At 45.8% G+C, this 15,012-nt stretch overlaps 1 protein-coding gene across 17 annotated transcripts in view; it reads left to right on the plus strand.

Moving 5' to 3' along the window:
• The window catches only part of NUMA1 (nuclear mitotic apparatus protein 1), a 92,894-nt gene that overhangs the window by 64,053 nt on the left and 13,829 nt on the right, over nucleotides 1-15,012 (plus strand). For 12 of the 17 annotated variants that reach the window (XM_059708577.1, XM_059708576.1, XM_059708575.1 and 9 more), the window contains 10 exons: nucleotides 115-200; nucleotides 6,685-6,764; nucleotides 8,723-8,805; nucleotides 9,379-9,459; nucleotides 11,180-11,267; nucleotides 13,044-13,155; nucleotides 13,662-13,819; nucleotides 14,070-14,187; nucleotides 14,277-14,394; nucleotides 14,724-14,864. In XM_059708577.1, the coding sequence (XP_059564560.1) occupies nucleotides 115-200; nucleotides 6,685-6,764; nucleotides 8,723-8,805; nucleotides 9,379-9,459; nucleotides 11,180-11,267; nucleotides 13,044-13,155; nucleotides 13,662-13,819; nucleotides 14,070-14,187; nucleotides 14,277-14,394; nucleotides 14,724-14,864 (1,065 nt within the window). The remainder of the gene's footprint in view (nucleotides 1-114; nucleotides 201-6,684; nucleotides 6,765-8,722; nucleotides 8,806-9,378; nucleotides 9,460-11,179; nucleotides 11,268-13,043; nucleotides 13,156-13,661; nucleotides 13,820-14,069; nucleotides 14,188-14,276; nucleotides 14,395-14,723; nucleotides 14,865-15,012) is intronic. The other 5 variants (XM_059708589.1, XM_059708588.1, XM_059708587.1 and 2 more) reach the window with 1 other exon arrangement.

Raw genomic sequence — 15,012 nt, forward strand, 5'->3', positions numbered from 1 at the left:
ACACAACTACAGGCACTTGCAGTGAGCAGAGAATTGTCAGCATCTGGGGAAGGCATGAACCACGGTGCTCTGGTACTTATGACAGTTTCTCTGGGCTCTTCCTTTGTCTCACAGGTGAATGGTCTGCATGTGGCTGACCCTGTGGAGGCCTTGCTGCAGCTGCAGGACTGCAGTGTCTTCATCAAGATCATTGGCAGCATGTGAGTGTGCATCACATCTCTCTCGGGCTTCTCAAGCAAAGCTGTGTGCTGGAATGGGGACTGCCATTTGCTCCCTTGCCTTGGTGACTTCTGTGACCAGAAAGCGTCGACAGTATTGGGATGGCATAAGCCATTGTGGGCCCAGAGGCAAGAACATGTTGACCTCATCCTCCAGTCACCATGGTTCTCTATGGGAGAAGTTTCACTCTTGTTCCACCTTAAGGCTTCCTTCCTCTGGCGCAGAAGAACCTCCAAGTCCCTGTGCTCTCACACTATCCCAAGAGCCTGCTCTGGGGCTCCCTGTCTTATCTCAATAGGAATCTTCTACACTCTCTTTCTGTGACTCATCCTTATCTCACAAGCCTCCTTTGCATCCTGAAGGGCTAAGAAGAAAGGGGAAGCTCTTGTACTTAAGGGAAATAAGAAGCACTTAAAAATCTCATCTCTAATTTGTTAGCAAAGCACATATATGCAGCCATTAAAGCTTTTCTATTGGCATTCACCTGCCTTGTTACCTTGCTTTGTGAGGTTAATTAGCATTTGATAAGCTGTTTGTTGTCCTGTAGCCAGGTTTCTAGTTTGGGCCTTTTTTTTCTTTTTTAATATATTTTATTGGTTTTTTTACAGAGAGGAAGGAGAGGGATAGAGACTTAGAAACATCAATGAGAGAGAGAGAAACATGGATCAGCTGCCTCCCGCACACCCCCTACTAGGGATGTTGCCCGCAACCAAGTTACATGCCCTTGACGGGAATCGAATCTGGGACCTTTCAGTCCGCAGGCCGATGCTCTATCCACTGAGCCAAACCGGTTAGGGCTAGTTAGGGCCTTTTTATAACTGTGTCTTTAGCACATATTTTCATTGAAGCTCACAGTTATGGAGAAATAATGGAGTGGAGCCTCCTCTGGAACCAAGCAAAGATGGGTCAAGCTATAACCTAGTTATTAAACTCACATAATTCATCCCTTTTCCTGTATCATCAACTTCCAGGGATTATGGAAGACAAAACTGACCTTCTCTCACTTCTTTGTGCTACAAACAAAAGTAGAGGACGTCCACAATATAAGGATTTGGAGGTACAGTGATAGAGAAGATAGCACAGTAGACTGAACCCCTAGGCCAAGGATAGAAGAGTTGAGGGTGTTTATGTGGCAGGTAGGGTCAGGGATTCAGCATCTGTGAAGAAATTTGGTCACCCATTCATAGACAACAGCTCATTGACAGGGAAAGAAGATGGAACTGAGTTAGGGACTAGGTATAATTTATCTTGTGTCCTTCATAGCTAGCTTAGGACAGTACATTGATTTTATTTTATTTTTTTTGTTTAATCCTCACCCGAGGATATTTTTCCATTGGTTGTTACAGAGAGGGGAAGTAGAAGGGAGGGGAAGAGAGAAACACTGATGTGAGAGAAACACATTGATTGGTTGCCTCCTGCATGCACCCCAACCAGGGCCAGGGATCAAGCCTGCAACCGAGGTAGGTGCCCTTGACTGGAATCGAACCCGGGATCCTTTAGTCCGAGGGCCGACGCTATCCACTTAGCCAAACTAGCTAGGGCAAGACAGTACATTGATTTTAATTAATGTTTGTTGGATGAGTAAATAGCGAATGAAAATGTAGTTGATATTCTCCATCAGTAAAGACTAGCAGGGCTGAGTAACTCAGGACAGATAGGTTTGCTAGTGGTTTTTTTCAAAATCTTTTGAATGTATCTTTTGAAATGTTTATTGGTAATGGGATGTCTTTTAGGATTTTTAAAAAATCTCTGTGGTCTGCCAACACCTGCCTTAGTACCTCTGAAAGGAGCCACTATTATTTTCATACAGATGCTACCATTTTTTCTCCCAGTTATCAGGGCACGACCTTTCAACATCAATTTGAATTCTTTCCTCTCCTTGGCACTGATTTCTAATCAGTCACCATCCTCTCAGTCTGTCCTTTAGAATAGCGGTCACCAACCACGGACCACCGGTTGGCGACCGCTGATTTAGAAGATTTCTCACATCCTTCCTTCTGCTTAATTCTGGATACCAGGCCCTTGTGATGTCATTCTTCTCTAACCTGCCCTTATTCCAGGGCATTCCTGCACATGTGATCTCAGGAACCTTCCTCCCATCCTTTTGTTGTGATACTCCACAGCTGATGAGCCTCAGTGACTTACTGGTCATTGCCAGGAGTTTGAGTTCTAAATCTTTAGCTTTGGTATTGAAGAGCTTTTATCAGGGCCATCTCCTCCCACAAGTCTTGTTTTCTACTCCATTCCCCAACACTCCCCTTTTTTTGGTCCTATAGAATTTCCTCTAACTTGGATTTTGTTAATTATATCATCATGATGCTGCTTTACATGTTCTCTTCCCACTGTTGCCTATAAACAGTAATTAGATCTGTTTGGGTTAAGATTTTTTGATTTGCTTTTTTCAGGGTTTTTAAAAAATATATATTTTTATTGATTTCAGAGAGAGGAAGGGAGAGGAAGAGAGCGATAGAAACATCAATGATGAGAGGGAATCATTGATTGGCTTCCCCCTGCATGTCCCCCACTGGGGACTGAGCCCACAACCCAGGCATGGGCTCTTGACTGGAATCGAACCTGGGACCCTTGAGTCCACAGACTGACACTCTATACACTGAGCCAAACCGGCTAGGGCAGGGTTTGTTTATTTTTAAATTAAATCTTTATGGCTGTAAGTATAAGATATTTTTGCAAGACTACTTTATAGGTGGAGTTAGGTACCACCTATAAATCAGCATTTTGCAGCTAATCTTAGTGAAAGTAATTATTTTGCAAACCTTAATGAAATGATAGATCTAGGCAACCAACATCAATGGCCAATAAAAGCATTAGGCTGGTAGTACCTACTTCACTGTTCAATTTTAACTTCACTAAAAGAGAAGCAGCCAGGTATAATATGCTTCATGTTATGACATACAATAGGGTACAGCCTGCTTTTTTCTGACTTAAGAGTAATAGATCAAGGAACTTTTGCTTTTGAGAAGATAAATATTGGCCTGATGACAAGAACAGTAGATTTATCCAGGGGTATCCATGTGTGCCTTTGTTTAGGCTTAGAACGTGCTGGGAAATTTTCATAGGGAGTTCAAAAATTCAAGATGCTCACCTTCCAAATTGTTCTGTAACATGCTGCCTGAGCTTTAGGAGAGGGGGAGGGAAAGAAGGAGGGAGAGAGAGAGAGAGAGAGAGAGAGAGAGAGAGAGAGAGAGAGAGAGAGAGAGAGAGAGAGAGAGAGAGAGAGATTGCTTTAGAGGGAGGGGCTGTTGAAATCCCAGGCTAACCCTAATCTCCATCTCAGATCCAGGATAATGCAGACCAACTTCCTTTGGGAATTTTTGGTGGATGTGTTCTGCCTGTTACATTTTTGATGCTGCTACTGTTGCTAACCTAAATCAGATGCCTAGTCCTCAGAGGAAGGAAGTGGAGGATGGCAGGTTGGTGGCCTGTAGAAGCTGTGAGAACTGAACAGGGCTTATTCCTTAGCCACTTGGCCTTCCCTCTGGAAAATAATTGGAGTCAACCACTCTGACAAGTTTCTCTTTCTGTTCTTTGTGTGAATAGAAGCAAAAAGGCTGTCCCATCTTGGGGCTTGAATAGCAAAGTTTAGTGGAGGCATTTTATCAGGAAACGAAAGCCCTGACATTTGTCTTACCGACATTGACTTGTACTCTTCCCAGCATAAAGCATCCCTCACCTGTCAGTCAGCACATAACTGAGCACCTGCTATATATTCCTGGCTTTCAACTTGCACAGTTAGAGTGGTCAGTTATAAATGATGCAGTTGTGTCCGTGAGTGCTGTAGGAATTCTTGAGAAGAAGGAGGATGGAGGTGTGACTAGCAGTGGTTCTGAATGGTTTCCTGCCAGAGAAGAGTCTTGAATGTAGTCTTGGCTTTTCCAAAGCATGTTTTATGCAGCTTTATTTATCCCAGAGGCCCAGTGGGGAAAATAAATGCTTTTGTGATGAAATGTGATTAGGAAATAATGCATGTTATATCCTCTTATGTAGAAAATGTTTAGTTTGGTTTAACCTAGTATTTCTCAAACATTTAACCCGAGAACACGCTTAATTTTTTACCTAATGGAATATACTAGGTAAATTACTGCTCTACACTGAGGCAAGGAGTCACAGCATTCCAGATTGTAGGTGGGTAGGGAAGAGGGCTCCTGCAGGAGCCTGTGAGGAGATTAGCATCTCCTGAAGCCTTTGCAGGTGTCCCTAATCATGGACTAGCTACCCAGAATGCTTCTTGTGGGGAGGTTCACTTGGAAGAAGCCTTTCTAATCACGTGGGAGACAGAAGGAGCTATTTTCACAGTCTTGGCTTGATTACCTCTTGTGCTTTTCCGGATGTCTGGCACTGGAAGGTTCTAAGGCAGCAGTTCTCAACCTGTGGGTCGCGACCCCTTTGGGGGTCGAACAACCCTTTCATGGGGGTTGCCTAAGACCATCAGAAAACACATATATAGTTATATATTGTTTTGTGATTAATCACTATGCTTTAATTATGTTCAATTTGTAGCAATGAAATTGGGGGTCACCATAACATGAGGAACTGTATTAAAGGGTCGTGGCATTAGGAAGGCTGAGAACCACTGTATCTAAGGCCTTCCCTGCCTTCCAGAAAGTTGGTTGAAACCTGAAGATTGAAGTTCTGAGGAGCAAGAGACCTTTTAATTATTGAAGATTCTTCACCTCTGAAAATGAAACCGCTGTTAGACTGAGCCCCAGGAGCTAGGAGCCTGGGCTGTGTGAGAGCTCCCTCTGCTGCCTCCAGCCCTCATTGCTCTCTCTGTATTAGGCTTCCCTCCAGCTAAATCAGCTCGGCGACAGCCACAGATCAAAAGTGATTGTCCCTTGTTCTGGCCTCTGCGAGGCTTTTGCTACCTCAGCCTTCAGCCTAGTGTGTTGAACCTTGCTCTGTCACTTCAGGGCCTTGTTCCCTCTGATTCTTTCAGTTCTTCGACCTGTTTTTTCCCCTTCCCATCATCCTCTCTCACTCTCATTCTCGCCAGGTTTCCTAGGTGTCCTGATCTTTGCCCTTTACTTGAGCTTTTCCTAATTGTTGAACTTAGCTTCCCATTTGTCTCTGCTGCCTCCATCAACTTTTGACCCTCTTCCCACAGTGCTTTTTTTTAATGCTTACAAATTTATTGTATTCATACGTGGATCTATATATAAACCAATATATACTTACTCTGTGCTGTTCTTTTAGACATTTCTATCACTAGCTTCTTCCACACATCGGAGAGTCCAAAATAATCAGAATTGTCATTCTTTAAAATCTCTACTTAATATCCTGACACTTTAATTCATTGCCTTCTAAGGCTTTATCCATGACAGTTATTGAATATAATACTTAGGACTAAATTATGAAATGGTTACTGAAATAATTACTCAATAGTATTTTCAAAATGTGCTTTTTTAAAAAATACAGCTATGCTGTATAAATGATGTTTCGGTCAAAGACAGACCACATCTACGATGGTGGCACCATAAAATTATAATGGAGCTGAAAAATTCCTATTGCTTAGTGCAGTGATTTTCAGCTGTGTGCCACAAGAATTTTGAAAATGTGCAATACCTGACTATTTAGTCAGGGGCACTTCTGACTTCTTTTCCCTTAGATTAGCAAATAAAAATGACAACAGTCCACACAACAATAGCCGACTGGTGTGAGTGAATCAAAATTATACCTAGTCTTTCTGTCAGGTTGGCAAAAAATATGTTTTTTGGTGTGCTGCAGAATTTACTAATTATTTTATATGTGTCATGAGATGAAAAAGGTTGAAAATTGTTGGTGACATCACAGCCATTGTAATGCCATATAGTGCAGTGCATTATTCATGTGTTTGTGGTCATGCTGGTGTAAACAAACCCGTCCTGCCTGTGGTATGAAAGTGTAGCACACACAGTTATGTCCAGTACACAATACTTGATAGTAAACTGTTTTAGGTATTTACTATTTATCGTTATTTTAGAGTATACTTGTTTTACTTACTAAGTTTTTTAAAAAACACCGTGCCTTGTTACACTGTTAGTAGTCTGCACTGTACGGGCTTGTGGCCCAGGAGCAATAGGTTAATCATAGCCGAGGTGTGTAGTAGGCAGCACCGTCTACATTTATGTAAGTGCACGCTGTGATGTTTGCACAGCGATGCAATTGCCTACTAATGCATTTCTCAGAACGTGTCCTCGTCGTTAAGTGGTGCATTACTGTATTCACAAATGGGATGTCAGAGTGCTCTCTCCAGAGGGACCTCATGCCCAAGTCTCCACGTGCCATCCCCTACATAGTTCTTCTGAGTAAATGGTGCCTTGGTATCTTCTCCCCTCTAGTGTCTGGTCAGGTTCCTTCCCAAATCCAGTGCAGACCAAGCCTGATGAAATGGGAAGGTAGTATGTGATGTAGTAGCAAGGAGGGAAGGACTGCTAAGTGCTCTGTTCCTAATGCTTGCTCTTTTTCTAGCCACAGCACTGAGGAGGGTCAGCAAATCGTGCAACAGCCAGTGCCAGAGAGACTGGACTTCGTGTGCAGTTTTCTGCAGAGTAAGTACTTTCTTATCTAGCTGGGAAGGAGCTGCTTCCTCAGCTCTTGAGAGTCCAGAGGAACCAGTTAATAGGTATCTGTAGGGGCAAAGGCCCAGGGCTGTCAACTCTGTACCACAGAGATGAATACAACCCGGTCAGCTTCCTGGGGTCTGGTGATGCTCACACTAGCTGGGGCAAGAAGAGTGTCCCTTCAGTCCCAGAGCTCTTCTCGAGCTCCAGGTACAGCCAGAGGGTCAGTTTTTAGGACTCCTCACCTGCAAGGAGATGGAGGACAGGGAGGCATGTATGTTATTCTCTTTGCAAGAAAAACATTTTTCTTGGGTAACTTTAAATTAATTGCTTAGGCCAGTGGTCAGCAAACTGCGGCTCGCGAGCCACATGTGGCTCTTTGGCCCCTTGAGTGTGGCTCTTCCTAAGCCTTAGGAGTACCCTAATTAAGTTAATAACAATGTACCTACCTATATAGTTTAAGTTTAACACATTTGGCTCTCAAAAGAAATTTCAATCGTACTGTTGATATTTGGCTCTGTTGACTAATGAGTTTGCCGACCACTGGCTTAGGCAATAGGTATAGGGCCGTGGTCGGCAAACTGCGGCTTGCGAGCCACATGCGGCTCTTTGGCCCTTGAGTGTGGCTTTTCCACAAAATACCACACGGGCGCGCACATACAATGCGATTGTAACTTTGTGGCCCATGCGCAGAAGTCGGTTTTCAGCCTGGGTGAGTCTATTTTGAAGAAGTACTGTTGATATTTGGCTCTGTTGACTGATGAGTTTGCCGACCACTGGTATAAGGGCAGAGGCAGATTTAAGTTGAGATTTTGGCCCTTCTACTCACTGCTGGGTGACCTTTCTGGATATAGAAAGGTCTATAAAATGGAAATAATAATAATTACTCTAGGTTATGGGTGGAGTAAATAAGATCACATGCAAAGCTTCTGGCACAGTGCTCATTATCTGCTTTCTCCACCTCCAGAGAATTAAAGGAAAGGTGAGAATGGATTTAAAGCAAGGTATTAGTAATTGAGCCCAGACACTCTGGCAGCATAAGAACCAAGTATCCCCAGTCTTCCTCATATGACTCAGCTGCAGGCTTCCTTTGTGACCTCAGTTGGAAGGAAAGTCTTTTTTTGTTGTGTTGTTTTGTTAACCCTCACTTAAGGATACCTTTTCCATTGGTTTTAGAGGGAGTGGAAGGGAAGGAAGTAGGGAGAGAGAGAGAAAAATGTCGATGCAAGAGAGAAACATTGATTGGCCACCTCCCACACACCCCAACTAGGGCGGGATCAAACCAAACCTGCAATCCAGGTACATGCCCTCCACTAGGAATTGAACCTGTAACCTTTCAGTGTTGAGGCTGACTCTCTAACTACTGAGCAGCACCAGCCAAGGCTGGAAGGAGAATCTAGAGCAGGGGTTCTCAACCTGTGGGTCACGACCCCTTTGGGGGTTGAACGACCCTTTCACAGGTCGCCTAAGACCATCGGAAAACACATATAATTACATACTGTTTTTGTGATTAGTTACTATGCTTTAATTATGTTCAATTTGTAACAATGACATTGGGGGTCACCAGAACATGAGGAACTGTATTAAAAGGTTGTGGCATTAGGGAGGTTGAGAACCACTGGTCTAGAGTGACCTGGAATCTTTGGGCTCCTCTGTAGGGCTGAGCAGGAGCTTGTGCGTGGATGGGTGAGTGTAGTGCTATGCCCCAGAGCTGCTGTGAATCCAGCCTGCTTTCTTCAGGAATTATCCCTGTAATCCTTGGACTGACCCAGGATAGAGCTCACTTCAGATGGAAGCATGTATGTTGGGGAGAGAGGACATAGGAGTAAGGAGCCCTCCATCTTCTAGCTCCACCAGAGACAGTGACTCTGCTCTGACTCAGATGTTCTGATGATCTCAGGAATGACCCCTGGGAAGTTCACCTCTTACCTACCTTGTCATTACAGAAAACCGAAAACATCCATCTTCCCCGGAATGCCTGGTGTCAGTGCAGAAGGTGATGGAGGGGTCAGAGCTGGAACTGGCCAAGGTAGCTATAGAACACCAGGCTGGGGGTGGAAGGGTGGCATCAGAGGGACCTGCAGAGCCTTCTTGTAACCCAGAGGAAATGGTGGGGGCTTTATTTCTGGGGCTTGTCCAGGTTTGAGGTAGGTTTTGATAGCCACCTGGTGAGGCAGGGGCTAATTTAACCCAAAGATTCTAGGAGACCATGCCATGTGACAGAGTTTACTAGACCAATACTGTGGACCTCAGTGGAGACCTGGCAGGAATCAGGCCTCACCCAGCTGTTGTCCTATTTTTCTTTTTAGCTCAGTCTACTTCATTCCTTCTCCTGTCCGGGTGCTGGCCTAGAGGGTTCCATGAGTCCAGGTATTTAGCTGTGCAGGAATCCTGGCACATGGCTTTTTGCACGTAGGCATTGAGTCCTCGAGTGTTTCCTAGTGCAGTTTAGGGGCAGTGGCCTGGGCTGCTGAATTCTAGGAGCTTTGGAAGCGTCTCCAGAATAGCCTGGGGGGTGGGGGTAGGGGTTTTGGGGGTGGGGGGTGGGCAGTGAGAAGAGAGACAGGCTCCGCTCAGTGACTGCCTCCTGTTTTGTTCCTAGATAACCATGTTGCTCCTATACCAGTCCACCATGAGCTCCAAAAGTCTCAGGGACTGGGAACAGTTTGACTATAAGATTCAGGTAAGCCCTTGTGCCTCCACTCTACCTAGCAGGCCTAGCCTGCATTTCACCTCACCCCACCTGTTTTCTTTAAAGAGCACATATAATAGTTAGAGCCATTCATTTAGAAAGTCTGAAAAATATTGAAAAGCACAAAGAAGAAAATAATGGTGCCAATAATCCCATTCCCAGAGATACTGCTAACTATTTTTTTAAAATATTTTTTTATTGATTTCAGAGAAGAAGGGAGAGAGAGAGAGAAACATCGGTGATGAGAGAGAATCATTGATGGGCTGCCTCCTGCACACCCCCTACTGGGGATCGAGCCCACAACCCAGGCATGTGCCTTTGACCAGAATTGAACCTGGGACCTTCCAGTCCACAGGCCGATGCTCTATCCACTGAGCCAAACCAGCTAGAGCATCAGTTCTCAACCTGTGGGGCGTGACCCCTTTGGTGGTCGAATGACCCTTTCACAGGGGTCACTTTCACAGGGGTCAAATATCTGCATATCAGATATTTACATTACGATTCATAACTCTAATGTAGCAACATTACAGTTATGAAGTAGCAACGAAAATAATTTTATGGTTGGGTCACAACATGAGGAACTGTATTTAAAGGGCCAGAAGGTTGAGAACCACTGGGCTAGAGCATAACTGCTAACTTTTAGAGGATATACTTCCAAGCTTTTTTCATATATAACTGTACCAGAAACTATGTTGTGTTTGGGTGCTACCTAAAAATTGTTCTCTCTTCATGTAGGTATTCCTGTGTGTCTGTACTGTCACTCCATTTATTCCTCTTTTCCTCTAGTAGAAAGGATTAGTTAGTTAGAATGTCTTTGTCCACCACGACATTCTGCTCAGTGGTTACCTCCTTTCCCCTCCTCTACATGGCCCCTAAGTGAAGCATCTGCTTCATTATAGAGCGAATTGACCTGGTTTCCAGGAGCTACCTGCCATATAGGTTCTGGTGTTGGCCTTGCTTCTTGCAGGAGCAGCTGCTCTTTATTTCCCAGAGCAGAAGCAGCTGGAATGCCAGAGTGGATACTGTAGGTGACTGGTGGGGCAGTGTCCAGAGAGCTGTGGCCTTCACGTTATGGTAGAAGTGTTGAATCATCCCATTTCGTACTCAGCTCATGGCTCATATTGGGGATGGGGTTAGTGTTGTCATGTGGCCTGGAAGGAACAGGTGGTTTCTTCCTCCCTTCAACCTTTTCTCTGCTCCAAGCAGGTCATAGAGCTGGTAGAAAGAGATTCTAGAAGAATAAGGGATACAGCAGAGTTGGCCAGGAAAATTAAATTAACTCTGTAGCTTTGGAATTCAGACAAAGAAGGGAAGATTTTACAGCTGAGCTGGTGGATAAGCTTTGGATGAGCCCTGAGGTGTTCTCACCTAGATAATAAAGAACAGTGAGGGTCAGCTGAAAGAGGCCAAAATAGTTATGGTAAAGCTTTCTGAGCACATTCTGTTCCTTGCCTGTTCTCATCTCTTGTGGTCAGGAGTGAAGTCAGTTGGAAACTCTAACCCTGAGTGGATATTTAGGGAGGAGAGGGGGTGGGAGCAAGTGGGGTGAACACGTCTCTAGTGGAATGTTCTTGGCTGGACCATGGGGCTTCCAGCTCTTAAAGGAAGAATGGGCTCCCATAGACCTGGGGCTGGCACTGTCAGGGTGATGACCTCCATCCCTTTAGGTCTCCCTAATACTTAAGTGTTGCTCTTTCTCCCTGTGGCCTAGGCTGAGTTAGCCGTCATCCTCAAATTTGTGCTAGACCATGAAGATGGATTAAACCTGAATGAGGACCTAGAGAACTTCTTGCAAAAAGGTAAATAGGGAACCCTTCTGAGGATCACCTCTCTGAGCTGGGATCCAGAGTTGTTGAGGAAGGGGGTTGTTTCTGGCCCAAAACAAGACACAGAGTTGGTCCTCAGGAAAATTGTGTAATGGAGTAGGTTGATTTCTGGGCCCTGTTGCCATCATCCCAGTTCACACAGAACTACTAGCTGCCTGGCAGCAGCCAAGCAAAACTTCTTAAGTGATCTTGTCTGCGGTTAACGTTCTCCTTGATCACATCACCACCACCACAACCACCCCCTTTGCCCCCGACACACACACACACACACACCTTTGTTTTTTATTTTATTTATTTTTTTCAACCCTCACCTAAGGATGTTTTTTAAAATATATTTTTATTGATTTCAGAGAGGAAGGGAGAGGGAGAGAGAGATAGAAACATCAATGATGAGAGAGAATCATTAATCGGCTGCCTCCTGCACACACCCCACTGGGGATCGAGCCCACAACCTGGGCATGTGCCCTGACCAGTAATCAAACCATGACGTCCTGGTTCATAGGTCAACACTGAGCCACTGCGCCCTGGCCCACCTGAGGATATTTTTTCCATTGATTTTTAGAGATAGTTGAAGGGAGGTGAGGGAGAGAGAAACATTGATGTAAGAGAGACACATGTATGGGCTGCTTCCCACATGCGCCCCCACTGGGGCCTGGGATGGAATCTGCAACCCAGGTATGTGTCCTTGACCAAGAATGGAATCCATGACCCTTTGGTGCACAGACCGACACTTTACCACTGAGCCACACCAGCCAAGGCTGGTTTTTATTTTTTAAACAACCATTACTCCTGGTTTAGAATGTAGGAGTACAGTTTTGTTTTTGTGTTTTTTTTTTTTACATTTTTTTAGTTAAATCTTTATTGTTCAGATTATTACATTTGTTCCTCTTTTTTTCCCCCCCATAACTCCCCTCCTCCCAGCTCCCACCCCACCCTCCGCCCTCACTCCCCACCCACTGTCCTCATCCATAGGTGCACGATTTTTGTCCAGTCTCTTTTCGCATCTGTAGGAGTACAGTCTTAAAAGATGTTTTTCCTCCACATTAAGCTCTTTCTAGATGAGAAGGCATATGCATAAACCCAGGAGGTATGATAAGGAATAAGTGCTAGGACAGAGAGGTACCAGTTTTACCAAATGTCTAGCTGGAAGCATAATGGAAAGAGTGATAGCTTTATCTTCTGGTGAAGAGGCCATCAGTGATGATAGGACATAAGACTTGGGTCTCGGCAAGTTCTCTTCCAGCTGCTGAATTTGATGTTCCTCATATTCAGGTTCCTCATAACCCCTTCAGGTGATGTTGGAAATGTGAGAGGAGAGGCTCTGGGCCAAGTTATGGGTTTGCAGGTCACTGTATGGCTGGCCATTGAAGCTGTGAGCAGAGCAAGGAGGCCCCATCTGAACACTGAGGGCTTAGAAGGTGGGTGGAGGAGGAAGGAGCAAATGAGGGAGACTAATAAGAGCGGGTGTTTAGAAATAGGAGAACCATGTAAAAGTAATCATGGGAACCAAGGAAAGAGAAGGTGTGAGAAAGTGTGTTGGCAGTGCAAGATTTTAGATTAGAGGAATTCAGAAAGGAGGCTAGTGGCTGACCTGAGAGGAGATCCTGCTTAGGTTCTGCCCAGTGGCTGCCTTCTGTAGCTTACATGTGTTCGTTGATTCACTCCCAAGAGGAGTTCTTCAATTGTGTAAAGATATAAATCTGTTCACCCTCTTACTAACCTCTGTGCTTTGTCTGTTCCTTCTGCCAGCTCCTGTCCCTTCTAGCTCCATCTCTGAAGAACTCTCTCCACCCAGCCACCAGGCCAGGAAGGAGGTTCGCTTTCTAGAGCTGCAGAAGGTTGCCTCTTCCAGTGGGAACAAGTATGTGCTGAGCCTCTTTCCTGGGTCAGGGCCCCAGCATTCAGTCCTGAACTCCCTCCCTCCTGGAGACTAAGCTGTTGAGCAGCCCCTTCCATCGTCAGAGGTGCTTGCAGCACCTGTCAAGTGGGGATGTCCTCACCTGCAGCACTAACTGGGGAAGTTGGTTGGGATCTGTCTTGGGCAGAAGGCCTCTCTCAAAGACTGTTCCCTGTTTATGGAATTCCTTTCTTTGTTGATTACACTAAAGTCCCTTCTCTCAGTGCAGCTCTGCAGGGGCAAGGAGAACACCTCCCTCCCCCTTTATTTTTTGACTTGGAGAAAGAAGGGTTTCCTTAAGGTCATGTCACAAGGCATGAACTGGCACTGCAGACAGAACCTGGGTGTATGGGTCTCCCGGTCAGTGCTCACATCCATAGTGTCCTGCTTCCCCATCACTGCCTGTTGCTGGTCACTTCAGGTCTTATACCTGAAGATGACCATGGCATCTGGGCTATCTCTTTCCTTAGCTTCCTCTCAGGTTCTCCAGCCTCCCCCATGGGTGACATCCTGCAAACCCCACAATTCCAGATGAGACGGCTGAAGAAGCAGCTTGCGGATGAGAGAAATAATAGAGATGAGCTGGAGCTGGAGCTGGCTGAGAACCGCAAGCTCCTCACCGAGAGGGGTGGGTGCTGGCAAACGGCAGATGTGTATGAGTGGGCAGCATCTGGGATTTCCTTCCAGGGAGCAATGGGCTTGTCTGAGGAAGGGGCCGTCTGTTGGCCCTGGGCCTGTCAGGCTGACCTCCTGGAAACTGGTTATGTCGTTGCCTCCATCTTCCCTTTCCCTTGGATTGGATGCTTCCTCCTTGCTCTCCCTCCTTTCCTTAGTTCTGCGCTGACTCTCCTCTCCTCTCCTCTCCCTTGTCTCCCCAGATGCACAGATAGCCATGATGCAGCAGCGCATTGACCGCCTGGCTCTGCTGAACGAGAAGCAGGCGGCCAGTCCGCTGGAGCCCAAGGAGCTTGAGGAGCTCCGTGGCAGGAATGAGAGGTAGAGTTCTATCTGCCTCCCGCCCAGCTCCCTGCCCCACCCTGTACCCCTGAGGGACACACTCTTTTCTCATTGCTCCTCCCTTACAGCCTCACCATGAGGCTCCATGAAACTCTGAAGCAGTGCCAGGACCTGAAGACAGAGAAGAGCCAGATGGACCGCAAAATTAACCAGCTCTCTGAGGAGAATGGGGACCTTTCCTTTAAGGTGTGTTATGCCCCCACCTGGAGGCCCTTGGAATTGAGTTTTTCTGGACAATTTCCTAAGAGGGGGTTGAGAAGAACTTCTTGGCACCTGTCTGGTGCCTTTGTCTCTCCAGAGACCTGCATACTTTGCCCCTTACCTTGTCCCATAATTATTTGTGACCCTAAATTGTTATCTGTAGTCCTGAGTTAGGGATGTGATTCATTATGATTGGCCTGACCATAGTGGACAGGATCATCGGAGGATCCCGTCCTGGAGTTCTGGGAGCAAGCAGCAGTGGTGGTGCCAGTTCTGACTCTGGGTAATGGGGCTTCCCTTTTTGTCTCTCTCAGCTGCGCGAATTTGCTAGTCACCTACAGCAGCTGCAGGGCGCCCTCAATGACCTGACAGAGGAGCACAGCAAGGCCACTCAGGAGTCGGGGGAGAAGCAGGCCCATCTGGAGAAGGAGCTCAGCACAGCCCTGCAGGACAAGGTAACCCTCTGTTTTGGGGTATTAGGGCCACCATCTTGAGCACATGTTCAAAGTTGAATTCTGTTTGACGCTCTCTTCTTTTGGGCCTTTGGGAATTAAGCTGACTTCTGTTCAAGGTTGAATAGTGTGCTTTAATGGAAGAATTGTG

This window comes from Myotis daubentonii, chromosome 9, assembly GCF_963259705.1.
Source record: "Myotis daubentonii chromosome 9, mMyoDau2.1, whole genome shotgun sequence".
NCBI lineage: Eukaryota > Metazoa > Chordata > Mammalia > Chiroptera > Vespertilionidae > Myotis > Myotis daubentonii.